Source organism: Chaetodon auriga, chromosome 11, assembly GCF_051107435.1.
Source record: "Chaetodon auriga isolate fChaAug3 chromosome 11, fChaAug3.hap1, whole genome shotgun sequence".
In the NCBI taxonomy this organism is placed as follows: Eukaryota; Metazoa; Chordata; class Actinopteri; order Chaetodontiformes; family Chaetodontidae; genus Chaetodon; species Chaetodon auriga.
Genome location: NC_135084.1, coordinates 11,176,573 through 11,189,946, shown reverse-complemented (window position 1 = coordinate 11,189,946; position 13,374 = coordinate 11,176,573). Strand labels below are relative to the sequence as shown.

Genomic DNA, 13,374 nt, shown 5'->3' with positions numbered 1-13,374 from the left:
CGTCATAGTCTCAGGCCCAGGACATTGACGCATATCCCGCAGCTCTGAGTGTCACTGCGGTCACATTAGGTTGAGCCGTGGCTCGAAAGATTTCAGAAGGAACCAGAGGGAGAGTCTGTAAGGTCGACAGAAAGTAGCAGGAATGCTCAGAAAAAAAGCACCATCAATCACTATCATGCGCCATATATAGCGGCTATTGGGTCAAACCAGGCATTCCTCTGGCATTCAGAGCGTTTTAATAGAGATTGATGATATTTACATTTTTGACTTTTTCCAAAAACCAGTCGTTTCTTCCTCTAAACTGGTACATTACCGTGTCTAGTTGCCACCAGCGGAGTTTACCTGAGCGAACTGTGAGGCTTACAGCAGATGCAGACGCTGCTTTGCGAGCATGTGTTTTAAAGTGTCTGCACTCACTGAAAGAAATGTTGAAGACGTGTAACACCGATTGAACACTTTCAAACATCTTTGCTCTTACATTTACTCTAGAGGAAGTGGACCCTTGAAGGCTTTCCTGTCATGTGCTCTGCCTTCCGTTAATGCATCATAAAATTGTATTACTCGATTCCTCTGTGCAATAGAGCTCCACTGTCTCCACTGTAAAAACACATGAGTGAGCCACACTGTGGCACAGGAGTGACATGTTCCTTCATTAGGATGAACATGGACTGTAGTTTAGTTTGAGTCAGTCCGAGAAACACCATCCTGCCGCCTGTAGTAATCAGAGCACCCAATGTATATTAATCCGCAGCTGAAAAGAGTCCCCAGCAAATGCACTATTTAGTGGAGCATATTGAGAGAGATGTTGTTGGTTTTGGTCTTTTTATGTGACTTGTTGACAGTAACAAATACATAGAATAAGGCCAGCTTCATCCTTTAAGAAAGCATTGGACTGGTACTGATTAGCTGACAGATATAGTGTGCTCCCTACTCTTATAATGTTAGTAATCACAAGTAAGGTCATAATTTGACATTCATCTCAGCTAAAGCAAAGGTTAAGGGTTGAAATCGGGGTCAGAAATACAAAATTGTTTGCCAGTAAGGCTTCATAAAACTCTGTCTTGTATATAATTTTTCAGTCAGTAAATTTGAACACACGGTTGTACCCTGAACACCATTTTATCAGCCATTTTATAGCCATTGCAAAATTGTAATCACTGCAGTGTGCTTTTGCCCTGTGGAAAGAGGACATTTGACTATTTTTGTTCATGTGCACACATATGATAGCTAAATAATTTTCAGAGCCCCGTCGACACAAAAGTTGTATTCATAAATTGATACAGCGTCCTTGTTTTTTCGTTTTTTTTGTAGTGTCACTAACCACAGTGCCTTCTTTGTGTTTCAAATAGGACAAAGTCGCAAGGGTCTTTTGCAGCGCTCCCATTTTACTCCTCTCTGTGTGTCTTTCTGTCCCCTGCAGCTCCACCACCCCCCACCCCCCACCCCCACCCCCAACTTACTCTGATTTATTAAGCCGTATTCTGCCGATGTGCGTCAGAGCTGGCCAGGAGTCTCGTGAGGCGTTCCGCTCCTGAAGATCTGTGTCTCGTGTCTGGACAGCGTCAGACCGCAGCGTCCTCCACCCCCCAAACCTACCCCCACCTCTATTTGCCTTATTTGCCTGCAACCATAAGCCCGCTCGACCTACACATACACACACACACACACACACACACACACACACACACACACACACACACACCGAGCAGATGATCCATCGTAACTGAGAGTCAGGAGTGCTTTGATTCTAAAATTAAATCGAATTAAAGATAAAAGTAATTCTTCTAATGCAGGTTTTAAACCTTTTTTATAGACATGCAAGAGATACCTGCCGCTGAAGTGGATTCTTCTCGCTCCTTCATCTGGTTATATTTTGTCATCTGACCCAACAGACAAGTCTGTGCCACTCTCCACACACAGTCCTGCTGTCTGAAAGTCTAACCTGATATCAGACAGCATTTCACACACCTCACTCAGTAATATTTTCATGCCGTGTGTGTTTGTGTGTCTGTCGGCAGAACACATGCCTTCCAGCTGCATGTCCTCCTGTGATTCATTTTTGAAGGGAGTCTACACAGATGCTGCTGATAACCAGACATTTCGTGAGAAAGCCGTATTAAAAAAAAAAAAAAAAACGAACAGGGTGTCTAAATTCAACGGCCCTCTTTCTACTCTGTGATAAAGGTTTAGTTTCTGTGTACCATACCATAGAATGTAAATTTAGCACTGCCATAAGATATTTTTTCCTTTTCTAGTAAGAATTACTTGTGATTGCATTTCATATCAGCGAGTTCAAGGTCTCATGATGGGATGACGTCTCACAGCTGAATTTAGACAGATACAAGTCTTTGTTTTAGACACACACTCCATTTACGCGAGTGACCTAAACATGATGGTTTCCTAGTGCATCATGATGGTCTGTCAGACGCCAGCGGGCATATTAGAAACAACTTTCCCTCAACGATGGTCTGGCAAATGGCTTTTTTCCCTGACAACAAAGACAGTAAACAGCAGCACTTAGCGAGCTCTCAAGAACCTAATTGCCTATTAAGCACATTCAAGTCCTCCTTTATCCTGCTGCCTCTGTTGGGGGCTCCTATCCCTGGAGACACAGCTTTACAGTAAACATAAGTGAGCTAGCCCGGCTATCTGAGAGCTTTAGCTGGAACCTGCTGCTGCTGCTGCCGCTCTCACCTCACAGTGCAGAGAAAGAGATGACCTTCGGCTGTTTGTGGCCTGTACATTTGTTTGGGTGACTTTTGGGAACACCTCGCGCCTTTGGCACAGTGTTACACGGCATTACTTCCATCCTCTTATATCTCGTGTTTCTCTCCTCCGTACTTTTTTGGCATTTGCCATGATTTTATGCAACATCTCCCAGCGTCATTTTTTTTATTTTTTCACTTTGCTCCGTCATGAATAAAGCTGTGTGGTGCATGATTTAAAAGACGCCCTGTTTCTGCACTCTCCAGGCTTGACAGATGAGAAAGTGAAGGCCTACCTCTCGCTGCACCCGCAGATGCTGGACGACTTTGTGTTGGAGAGCGTGAGTGCAGAGACGTTGGACAGATGGCTGAAGAGGAAGACCAGCAGCAGGCCTGCAGGTATACCCACACACCCACACACGCGCGCACACACACACACACACACACACACACACACACACGGACTAACATGGAAACACAGGCTGCAGCTCTCTGGATCACTGACATAATGATTGGATCAGCGGATTTCAGTATATTGACGCAGAGTTGTAATTTCAGTAATATTTTACTTTGGTTAAATGTTTGTACTTTTTTGCTCACATAATCCCATACGAGTTCCCGACTAGTCAACCACAAATACAGGCTGCCCTGAATATCTGCAGCCACGTCAGGCGTTTGCTTTTATTGCACTGAAAAGCTAAAACGCCGAGCCGAGGCAGAGTGTGCCTCTGTGGGTTCTATTTATTATCCCGGCCATTTGCAGTACAAATCACTCATCTTCACATGTGTCTCCTTTAATCGTCAGTGTGTGTGATAGACAGAAGAAAGGCAGAGGGAACGGGCCTGTTGGGTGTTTACGGGTCATTAGATGTGTTTGAGCGGGCCGAGCTGAGTCTGTGCTGTGCGCTCCACACACAGCGGACTGTTTCTCAGACCAACCGCATCCATCAAGGGCCCACAGGGCTGGCACTCTGCCCAGTCGAGCTGCTGACGTCAGAGGCGACCTCCAGAGACATGCAGCCGACTGAAGGGGGCCCAGGGGAGGGGTAGGGATGGTGGTGGTGGTGGGGGGTTGGGCTGGCTCAGGGTGTGGGTGTGTTGAAGTGAAGGGGGAAACTGGCGGAGGATGGATTTGTGACATTTTGGAGTTGCTTTCTACATGAGGTCCACAGACAGCAGTGTTCATTGCTGCCATGCGGACACGTCGATTTCTCAAGTCTGAGCCTGCAGTTGAAACCGTTTCCTGTACACAGCATGTGTGTGTGTGTGTGTGTGTGTGTGTGTGTGTGTGTGTGCACGTGTGTGTGTGTGTGTGTGTGTGTGTGTGTGTGTGTGTGTTTAGGTTGACAGTTACCAAACAGAGGCCCTCATGTTAATCATTCTTACTGGCGCCAAGTAGGAATAGCTAATTTCACTCATGTAGTCGGAGCAGATGAAGCGTGTGCAGAGCTGAACGCTGATTCACAAAACTTTATTGCAGAGCAGAAAAGCGAAAGATTTTCAGCTTCGATTTTTGGGTTTTTCATCAGTTGTCAGGCATCATATGAGTCATGACACTAAAGTCCCTCAGTAGTTTAATTGACTTCATAATTTAAGGAGTCATTTTTTTTAATACAAATTGCATATAATAATGATAATAATAATAATAAACTTTATTTATATAGCACCTTTCATACAAAGCATGCAGCTCAAAGTGCTTCACATAATAAAAACTGTAAGAAGTACAATATATATACGTTCATACAGTAAAAATTAAGCAAGAAAGATAGAATAACACAGAAAATAACACACAAAAAAAGTATAGAACTATAGAAGAACAGTTTAGAACCACCCATTGGGGACTAAAAATCGGCTAACTTTAGCCTTCCTGCTACTTTTCAACTACTGTAAAGGCTAGGTTGAAAAGGTGTGTCTTTAACTGCCGTTTAAAGATCTCAACAGAGCCTGCCTCTCTGATGTGTTTGGGTAGGCTGTTCCACAATTTGGGAGCATAGCTGAAAAAAGCTGCATCTCCAATTTTCTTTTTGTTGCAACTATCTAAAAACCCAGCACTGGAGGACCTGAGAGGTCTTGATGGAACGTAAAACAACAGAGAGTCTCTAATGTAGGATGGACCTAGGCCATTGAGAGCTTTATAAACAAGCAGGGACACTTTAAAATCAATTCTGGCAGACACAGGAAGCCAGTGCAATGTGGCTAGAACTGGAGTGATATGTTCTCTCTTCTTTGTTTTGGTCAGTAATCTTGCAGCTGAATTTTGTATTAGTTGTAGCCTGTCAATGGACTTTTTTGGAAGACCAGTAAAAAGTGCGTTACAATAATCCAATCTACTTGAAACGAATGCATGAATTAGTTTTTCAGCGTCTTGCTGAGTCAGGAATGGGCGTACCTTGGCGATGTTTCTGAGGTGGAAAAATGCAACCTTGGTCAGTTTATTTATATGGGGAGTGAAACTTAGTTCAGAGTCTAAGATTACACCCAGACTCGTTACTTCTGGTTTTACCCAGGAGGACAAATGGCCAGTTTTTTTCCACAGGTCATCCCTTTTTGATAAGGGACCAACTAATAAAATTTCAGTCTTGTCCTCATTTAATTTTAGAAAATGATTGCTCATCCAGGTATTTATTGCTGAGAGGCAGGTAGTGAGGGAGCTTACAGCTTCTATATTATTTGGCTCTACGGATATGTACAATTGCGTGTCATCAGCGTAGTTATGGAAATTTACATTATATTCCCTGATGATATCACCAAGAGGAAGCATGTATAGGGAGAAGAGCAGAGGGGCGAGGCAGCTTCCTTGTGCAACACCAGAAGTTATGTCGTACCTCCCTGACACATGGTTCCCAAGGCAAACAAAAAACTTTCTTCCTGTAGTGTATGTTCGGAGCTAGTTTAAAACAGTCCGACATAGTGCTCAAGGCGGGTTAGGAGAATTTCATTGTCAATTGTGTCAAATGCAGCGCTTAAATCCAGGAGAACTAGGACTGAGACTTTGCCGGCATCTGCACTGAGTCTCAGATCGCTGACTATCTTTGTGAGGGCAGTTTCTGTGCTATGGTTAGTTCTGAAACCTGATTGAAATTTCTCTAAAGTATTGTGTTTGTTAAGAAAGTTATTAATCTGGTGGAAAACAACTTTTTCTAGAACCTTGCTTAGAAATGGAAGATTTGATATTGGCCTGTAATTGCTCAGAACATTAGGATCTAGATTAGGTTTCTTCAATAGAGGTTTCACAACAGCAGTTTTAAATGCCTCAGGGCAGATTCCAGTTTCAAGGGAAGTGTTAATAATTTTGAGAACAGAATTTGAAATATTGTTGAAAACACTCTTAAAGAGTGGGGAGGGGACTGGGTCAAGGCAACAGAACGATGGTTTGCTCTGGGTGACAATGTCACAAAGGTCAGTGCTTGAGATGCTGTTGAGGTTGCACATGGTTGCTCTATTTTCCTGAGGCTGAGTGGGGGGATGAGCTGGAGTTTTAGGAATACTGGCTCTGATGTCTGTGATTTTATTGTTGAAGAACATTGCAAATTCCTCACATTTTGAAGTGGAGGCGTGGTTTCGAAAGTCAATGCTGGGTGCTGGATTTAATAGTCTGTCAATAGTGGAGAAGAGAATTCTTGAGTTATTTTTGTTTTCTGTGATAATCTTGGAGAAGTACGCCCTTCTGGCGGTGCGAACAGTGCTGTTGTAAGTTACTATGCATTCTTTATAAATTAAATGATGGACCTCTAGTCTTGTTTTCCTCCACTTTCTTTCCGCTGCCCTGCATGATCTTTTGAGATCATGGATAGTGTGGTTTATCCATGGAGAGGTTTTATTACATGACTGCTTTTTAGCCTTTAAAGGTGCGACTGTATTTAGTGCAGAACTCAGGTTGTTATTGAGTGCAGCAACCATTTCGTCTACCGAGCAGCTTACAACACATAGATCATAAGAACTAACAAGTTCAGAGAATTCATTTTCTGCTGCAGCATCTAAAAATTGTTTCTGAATCACACATTCATCCATGGTCCTTGCTATGAATAGGGTGCTTTCAAAAAATACACAATAATGATCGGATATAGGGATTTGAGACACTGAAATATTATCAATGGCTAACCCTTTTTACACAACCAAATCAAGAATATTGCCATGCTGGTGTGTGGCCTCCGTGACATGTTGAGTGAATTCGAGGCTGTCAAGCAGATTTATGAATTCCATTGCTTTAATATCAGTGCTGTTGTTGACATGAATGTTAAAATCTCCATTTAAAATGATTCTGTCATAGTTGCTGGTAATAAGAGCTACCAGATCAGAGAATTCTGCAAGGAATAGAGATCGCTGTTTTGGAGGTCTGTATATTGTTAGAATGAGTACTGCTTGTTCAGCCTTAAGCACAAGTGCAAGATACTCAAAAGATAAAAACATACCCAAGTCCACCTTGGACTGTCCACCAAACTGTTTTGAATAGATGGTGGCAACTCCGCCCCCTCTCTTTCCCTGTGTCACTGACTGATAGAAGTTGTAACCTGGTGGACATGCCTCAATTAGAGTCACATTACTCCATATATTAACATATCTGCTGATGCATGTTTTTAACATTTCAGATTTTTTTGTCTCGCTTCTATTCAGCCAATGGTTTCCATTTATTTCAGATGGGTAGGAAAATCAACTTTTAGGGACCTGACGCTTGCTTCAGTCAGGTGGCCCATCACCATGTCGCTGGAGACAAACTCAGATGTGCTGATTGATCTGAAAAGTCTGCACTGCATTGCCACACAGCCATGACATTAATCACAAAACAAGCAGGTCTTTATGATGGATGTCATGTTTCAACCAAGTTTCAAATTTCAGTGTTAGTTGTCGTGGTACATGCTGACCACCGGCTGCCTGTATGGTGGAGAAAGACTGTCTTCAGGACAGGAGGATGAATTTCCTCAAGTGATGTCATTCGAGTCAGCGCCAGTCGGGGCTGAAAACTAAAAGTTTGAAAATGAAAAAGCTCTGGATGTGTGGAGTAAGAAATGAAGTGAGCTTACCTCTGTAGCCCACTCCTCATCTCGACTTGAGGCAAGCTGCTCCAGGCTACATTAGTTGTTAGACTATTGCATTTGTAGTCATCATCTACTCCCAACAAGTAGTCGATCAGTCAATTAATCACGGGAGATACTTTTTTTTTATCACCCAATTACAATTCTTGTCAAAAGTGTCTCAAATACAACCAGTAAAGGGTTAACTAATGTAGGTGACACCAAACCAGGGGTAGGTAAATTTGCAGTCCTTGATTGGCTCTGAGAGGCTGTTTACAAACAAGCATTCTGATTGGACTAAACCCCCAGCCTCCTGTCTGAGCTGGAGATGCCGTTTGGCTACAGTAATATTTCAACTGCTTCCTTGCAGGGATAGCCGGAGTTTTTCCTTCTCTAAATACCTTAAATTCTGTTTGTTAAACATTGCATAACGTAGAAAATGATTGTTCAAACAAATCTATGTCTGCTCTGGTGAAGCATTTCCACACTGTTGATTGTCGTCGAGCACTGGGACGTGCAGCCATGTTCCTTTCAGCCTCTTGCTCTTGCTTCATGTCTTCTGCTTTAGTGCTTCACTGCACAGTGTTGAAGTCACGCATGATGACTGACTTGTCAGCAACCACTACTGACAGCGCCTCCAGCTGCATTGCTTTATTACTGCACCTTGCTAAGACCACAGATGCACGAATAGTCTACAACAATGTACAGTGTCAATTATCAGTGTTAATAGTCAGTTAGTTGAGTATTCTGTGTTAGTGGCTACTAGCAAAGCACACCCACATCTCGGACCAAACTGTTGCCAGTTGAGTTGCATTATGAGTAAAGTAGGTGTCATGCTTTGACAAGGACGAAGAATGTGTGGAATAAACTGTACATTGCAAGTTCGACAATGGTAGAGGAGTGCAATGCAAACCCAGTGCAGTTTTCTTGTTAAGGGACCCATTTTCTTCTGATAACACAAGGGTATATTTATATTCAGCTCTGTGTCCTTGTGTCAATCCTATGTGGACTTGGTGTTGAGTGTTAAGTCATATATGGCTTGAAAAGACTAACAGTGACCTACAGTAGCCATATTTTCACCCTGCAGTTTTGACCGTCACATTATTGAAATGGCTTTTATGTATTCTGTCGTGACCACCCCAGACTCGCACTGGGCTTGCTGAGTTGGTTGAAAGTTGTTGGAGTTGTCAGTAAAGTGCAGGTGTTGAACAGTATTCAGCCATTAGCTCAGCGCAGTTGGGCTCTTGAGCTGTACGAAAGGCGACCAGAGTCAGGGTGAAAACATCAGTAATCAGCCTCACAGCTCTCTCATTATGCCACACGTCTGTCTCTGTTTCTCTGTGTTGATCTTTACATCACAACAGTAATATCACTCTGAGTACACTTCCTCTGTTGGACCACTGTGAGCAGACACTTAGGCACCACTCTGAAGCCTCTCTCCATCTCCCTCTCAGTGGCTGTATCCACTCAAATGACAAGCACTGTCTAATTTCTGGTTCTTCAAACAGGCTGAATGGTCACTGTGTTGCGATGATGGCTGGAATCTGACTTGTAGATTTTTATATGACACATTTTACTGTAAAGAAGCTTGTTTTTTTCTGTGCATATTTGGGCTGATAAAAGTAGCTATTTGTCGAAGTCAGTGTCCATTTTTGCAGTGACACTTTCTAGAGATCAGATAGGTCTTATAGTCTTTATGAGTGCAGGAACAGCAGGACCTGTCATCATGTGATCATCAGGGAGATAACCATTGCTTCCTGGAAGCAGTCCCTGCAGCCAGTCCCGTTCTCACTTATCATGTGATGGGCTACATTGGATAAGTTTGTCTGTACACACACACACACAAGTGTGTGTGTGTGTGTGTGTGTGTGTGTGTGTGAGGGTGTGATTGCGCAAAGGTTGTGTTACAGCCTTTAGTTTCAGAAAAAATCATCTTATACAAACGAGCCTTGTCTTAATTACAGGATTCTTCTTTTCTTGTAGCTTTCTCTCCTCTTTATTACGTCATTGCTTCATAGATGTATTTATATACCAAGCCTAGCTTTCAAGGCAGATGTTGGAGGGTCATAACAGTGTTACAGAACACATCGGTCTGACAGCAGCAGCTTACTGAGCACCATGTACAGAACACAGTTTCCCAGAATCCCTGCTGATTCCATTTGACCATCACACCTCTCTCAACCACTGTCCCACTGGCAGTGTTTACTTCACACCATACACTGTCACGAGATAATTAATATAAATCCCAAATCCTCCGCTGTCTCCGAAGGCCCCTTGTTACCCATCTACCCATCTGTGTCTTCTGCAATGTACACACACACACGTACACAGTGCATGTGAAACAACTGTTGCTGTTGGACTGTGTAAAGCATTTTTAAATTTCTGCTGATGCAAAAGAGTTGTGGATGAAGGCTGGATAAAGTCTGCAGTGTGTTAAAGTTTGCTGCTAAAACTTGCACAGTTTTTACATGTTGTGTTTCATTCATGTTCTCATGGTAAATGTCTTCATTCCCAAAATTCATGAGCAAGGAAGAGCAGCTCAGACACAGTGTAATCTGTGAAAATTAGATTACGTCTGAGTTAGACTGCGACTAACAAGTATTTTTATTGCTGATGAAGATGTTAATTATTTTGGAAATGAATCAATGTCACACAATAGTAAAATATAACAATTTCATGTTTCCAGAGCCCATGTCACATTTATATTTTACTTCATTTGTCCAAACAACAGCCCCAGTCCTTAAGATATGCAACTTAATTCTGAGTTTCTGACTGAGTCTCTGTGTCTTTCTTGCTTGAGCTCCAGAGGGCAAGAGTTGGGCCGAGCTGTAAAGCAGCTGATACTGTGTCTCAGATGTGTTTGGATGGCAGTGGCAAGCAGACAAAGATGTGCTTGTGTAGCTGAACCTCATACCCCGTCACTGTGATAAGAGCACTGTCTCACCTGCAGGGCTTTCCATCAGGAGGGGGGAGAAGCCCCCCCCCCGCGCAGCGCTCAATGGATGCTGTTTAAAATACTGGGAAAAAAACAACTTTTAGATTTGTTGTTGAAGTCTGAAAAACAAAAGTTTTTGCTCTTAAACAGCATTTTCTCACTCAAATGTTAGAAAATATCTCTATTTCTCAAAGTTGTTGAGAAGTCTCCAAAATGTATAATCACCTGACAAGAAGTCTCATTGATGTCTTTATTTAAAGAGTATTGAGATAAAAATAAACAGTAAAAATGCAAGCGGAGGGCTTGTGTGGGGGTAAACAGGGAGCCGCATGTCCTCTATGGAGCAGGTTGATGCAGCGCTGGGTCAACGCATGTTGACTGCTGAGTCACTGCTAGCTGACCGTCCTGTGTGTGTGTGTGTGTGTGTGTGTGTGTGTGTGTGTATCTGTGGCAGCAGATCAATAAAGTGGCCGTCAAGTATCATGCACATTAGACCCAGCTGACCGGGGGAGATTTCCCCAGTGGAGAGCCTCAGCTCAGGGCCGCTGATATGTTCTGAGTGCGTCTTCAATTCATTATCACCATCAGTTCACCAGACCTTTCTGCTTGTAAGTGAACTATTGTTATGATTATTATCATGATTAAAGTCTTAAAAGGTTTTTTTTTAAATGTCCTCACGTTTTCCTGTGCAGTATTTATGGAATTAGCTGAACAAATTCTCACTCTCATTACTAGCAGAGTGACGGCAGTAGATCTTGTTTTCTTTCTTACAACCACACAAGCAGTGTAATAAAGAGTAAAAACAACATGTCAGGCCTCTGATAAGAGCTGACAGAGAATCAGTATGTCAGAAAGATTTATTTCTTAACTCTCCACAGTCAAGAAAGCTTTTGTTGCAGAATCAGATGAATTTATTGGTTAATTTCCACAGATCTTGTTATGTTGTGTGAAAAGGATTTCCCCTCTTGCTGCTATTATCTTGGTGTTGGACCTAGAATAAAATTTTACGTCGACACTCAGGAGAAGGTTCTTCCCGTCTGATGTCATGCTGATCCATTTATTTTAACTCTGCTGTTTGTTCTGTTTTTCCAAAAATGGTCTGTGTGAGGGTTTTCTCTTTCCAGCCATAGCTGCCTGCTCCTCTGTGTTAGCTGTTAACCTTGTGCAAGATGAGAACAACTAATGTACCAAGACAGGACTTTGTGTGAAAATATAGCAAGTGAATATTTAAAAAATGTGGAAATAGTATGCATTAAAACCCCTAAATTATGATTGGTGATTAACTACAATAACCAGGCAGCCCTGTCATTCTGGGAGCAAAGGAACTTTGCCCACAGAGCATTGGTTTACGAGTGGTGGTCCATATCCAGAACTGATACCTGCCAACGTAAAGCTGTGCATCCCATTGCTGCATGCCTGACAAACATTTTCACTGAGGTTGTCCCAGTTCAGAAAAAGTTTGAATGGAGTGACAAAGTTGCTCGATGAGGTCTGTTTAGCCTCTGCTGCTCTCAGGAGTTGCTCGACGGTTGTGTTCAGCGTTCACTGCTGAGCGAGCTGGCAGTGTGTTTTCTAAGAACATGTCGGCCCTCTCCTCCCGTGTTTACTGAAAGCACAGCATAGTCCCTGAAAATATGGGATGGCATTAGAACAAGCTACTTGTCTCTGTCCCTGTGATGACGGCTGACCACATTGTATGGTGATAAAACACACACATGTACACACCTGTAGACATACAGTGCCTTCCCTCTCTGCCCCAGAGGTAGCTGTTTCCTTGTGGTTAATCCCCAGACTAGTACCTGATGAAACAAAGATGTTTTTGTTGCAAAACATTAATGGAACATGCAAATTGTCATTTCTATGTATTCTGGAGCTTATTTTATGTTAGAGGTACTGGACCAAGAGCATTGTCCCACCAGGGAATCCAGCAATATGAGAGTCGTGCTGGACCTGCACCTGCTGAACATGTGCGCGGCCATGCACGCTTACTTTAAAGAAACTACCAGAACTGGACCAACCCGGCAATTGGTCGAGCACAACAGATTTAAAGGGCATTTGCTTTGGTGTCTCTGTGGTTCCCAGGCGCAGGAGCGTTCTGCATTTCATCTTACAGGGTGTAAAGCCTGCGAGTACAAACCACTTCCTCTTGCTTTTTGGCCCCTTATATATTTTCAGTGTGTGGACACGGCGCTCAGTGCTCTCCCTGTGCTTCCACTGGGACTGCTACACATGAAATGCCAGGAGAGATGGTTTGCCAGACTGTAATTGGACCTGCAACACCACAAACAGTGGCTCGTCAACATTTCCTTCAGGAGGGACTTTGAGTGTTGGGGGGGACCCACAAGCCCTCGCAGAGGGAATACTTCTGTGAATGGGAGAACTCTTATGTAGGAGAGAGAGATATGATTGAAATATTAGCAATGATATTTGTCTAATATGAGGTGGCCCCCCTGCACCTGTGCCATTCAAAAAAGACCAGAGCCTCCTTGTAAGATGAGGTAATAGCATGTCATTATTTTTGCACTCTCTGCATCACATCACCTGTCGACCGGTGTGTTTGTGTCTTTGCTTGCTTTTGGTTTTGAACTGTCCTCCGCCCTCCTCCAGCGAGCGCTCACTCCCGGGGCCAGGTGCTGGTGGGGCAGTGCTGCTTGTCCCTTTGACAGCCAAGTGTGTGGGGTGGGGCGTGAGGGGCGTGAGGCACTGTGCATACTGCATACTA

General features: G+C 43.2%; 1 protein-coding gene across 7 annotated transcripts in view; it reads left to right on the top strand.

The window, feature by feature from the left end:
• The window catches only part of pde10a (phosphodiesterase 10A), a 57,898-nt gene that overhangs the window by 27,275 nt on the left and 17,249 nt on the right, over positions 1–13,374 (top strand). For all 7 annotated transcript variants that reach the window (XM_076742621.1, XM_076742619.1, XM_076742618.1 and 4 more), the window contains one exon: positions 2,973–3,104. In XM_076742621.1, the coding sequence (XP_076598736.1) occupies positions 2,973–3,104 (132 nt within the window). The remainder of the gene's footprint in view (positions 1–2,972; positions 3,105–13,374) is intronic.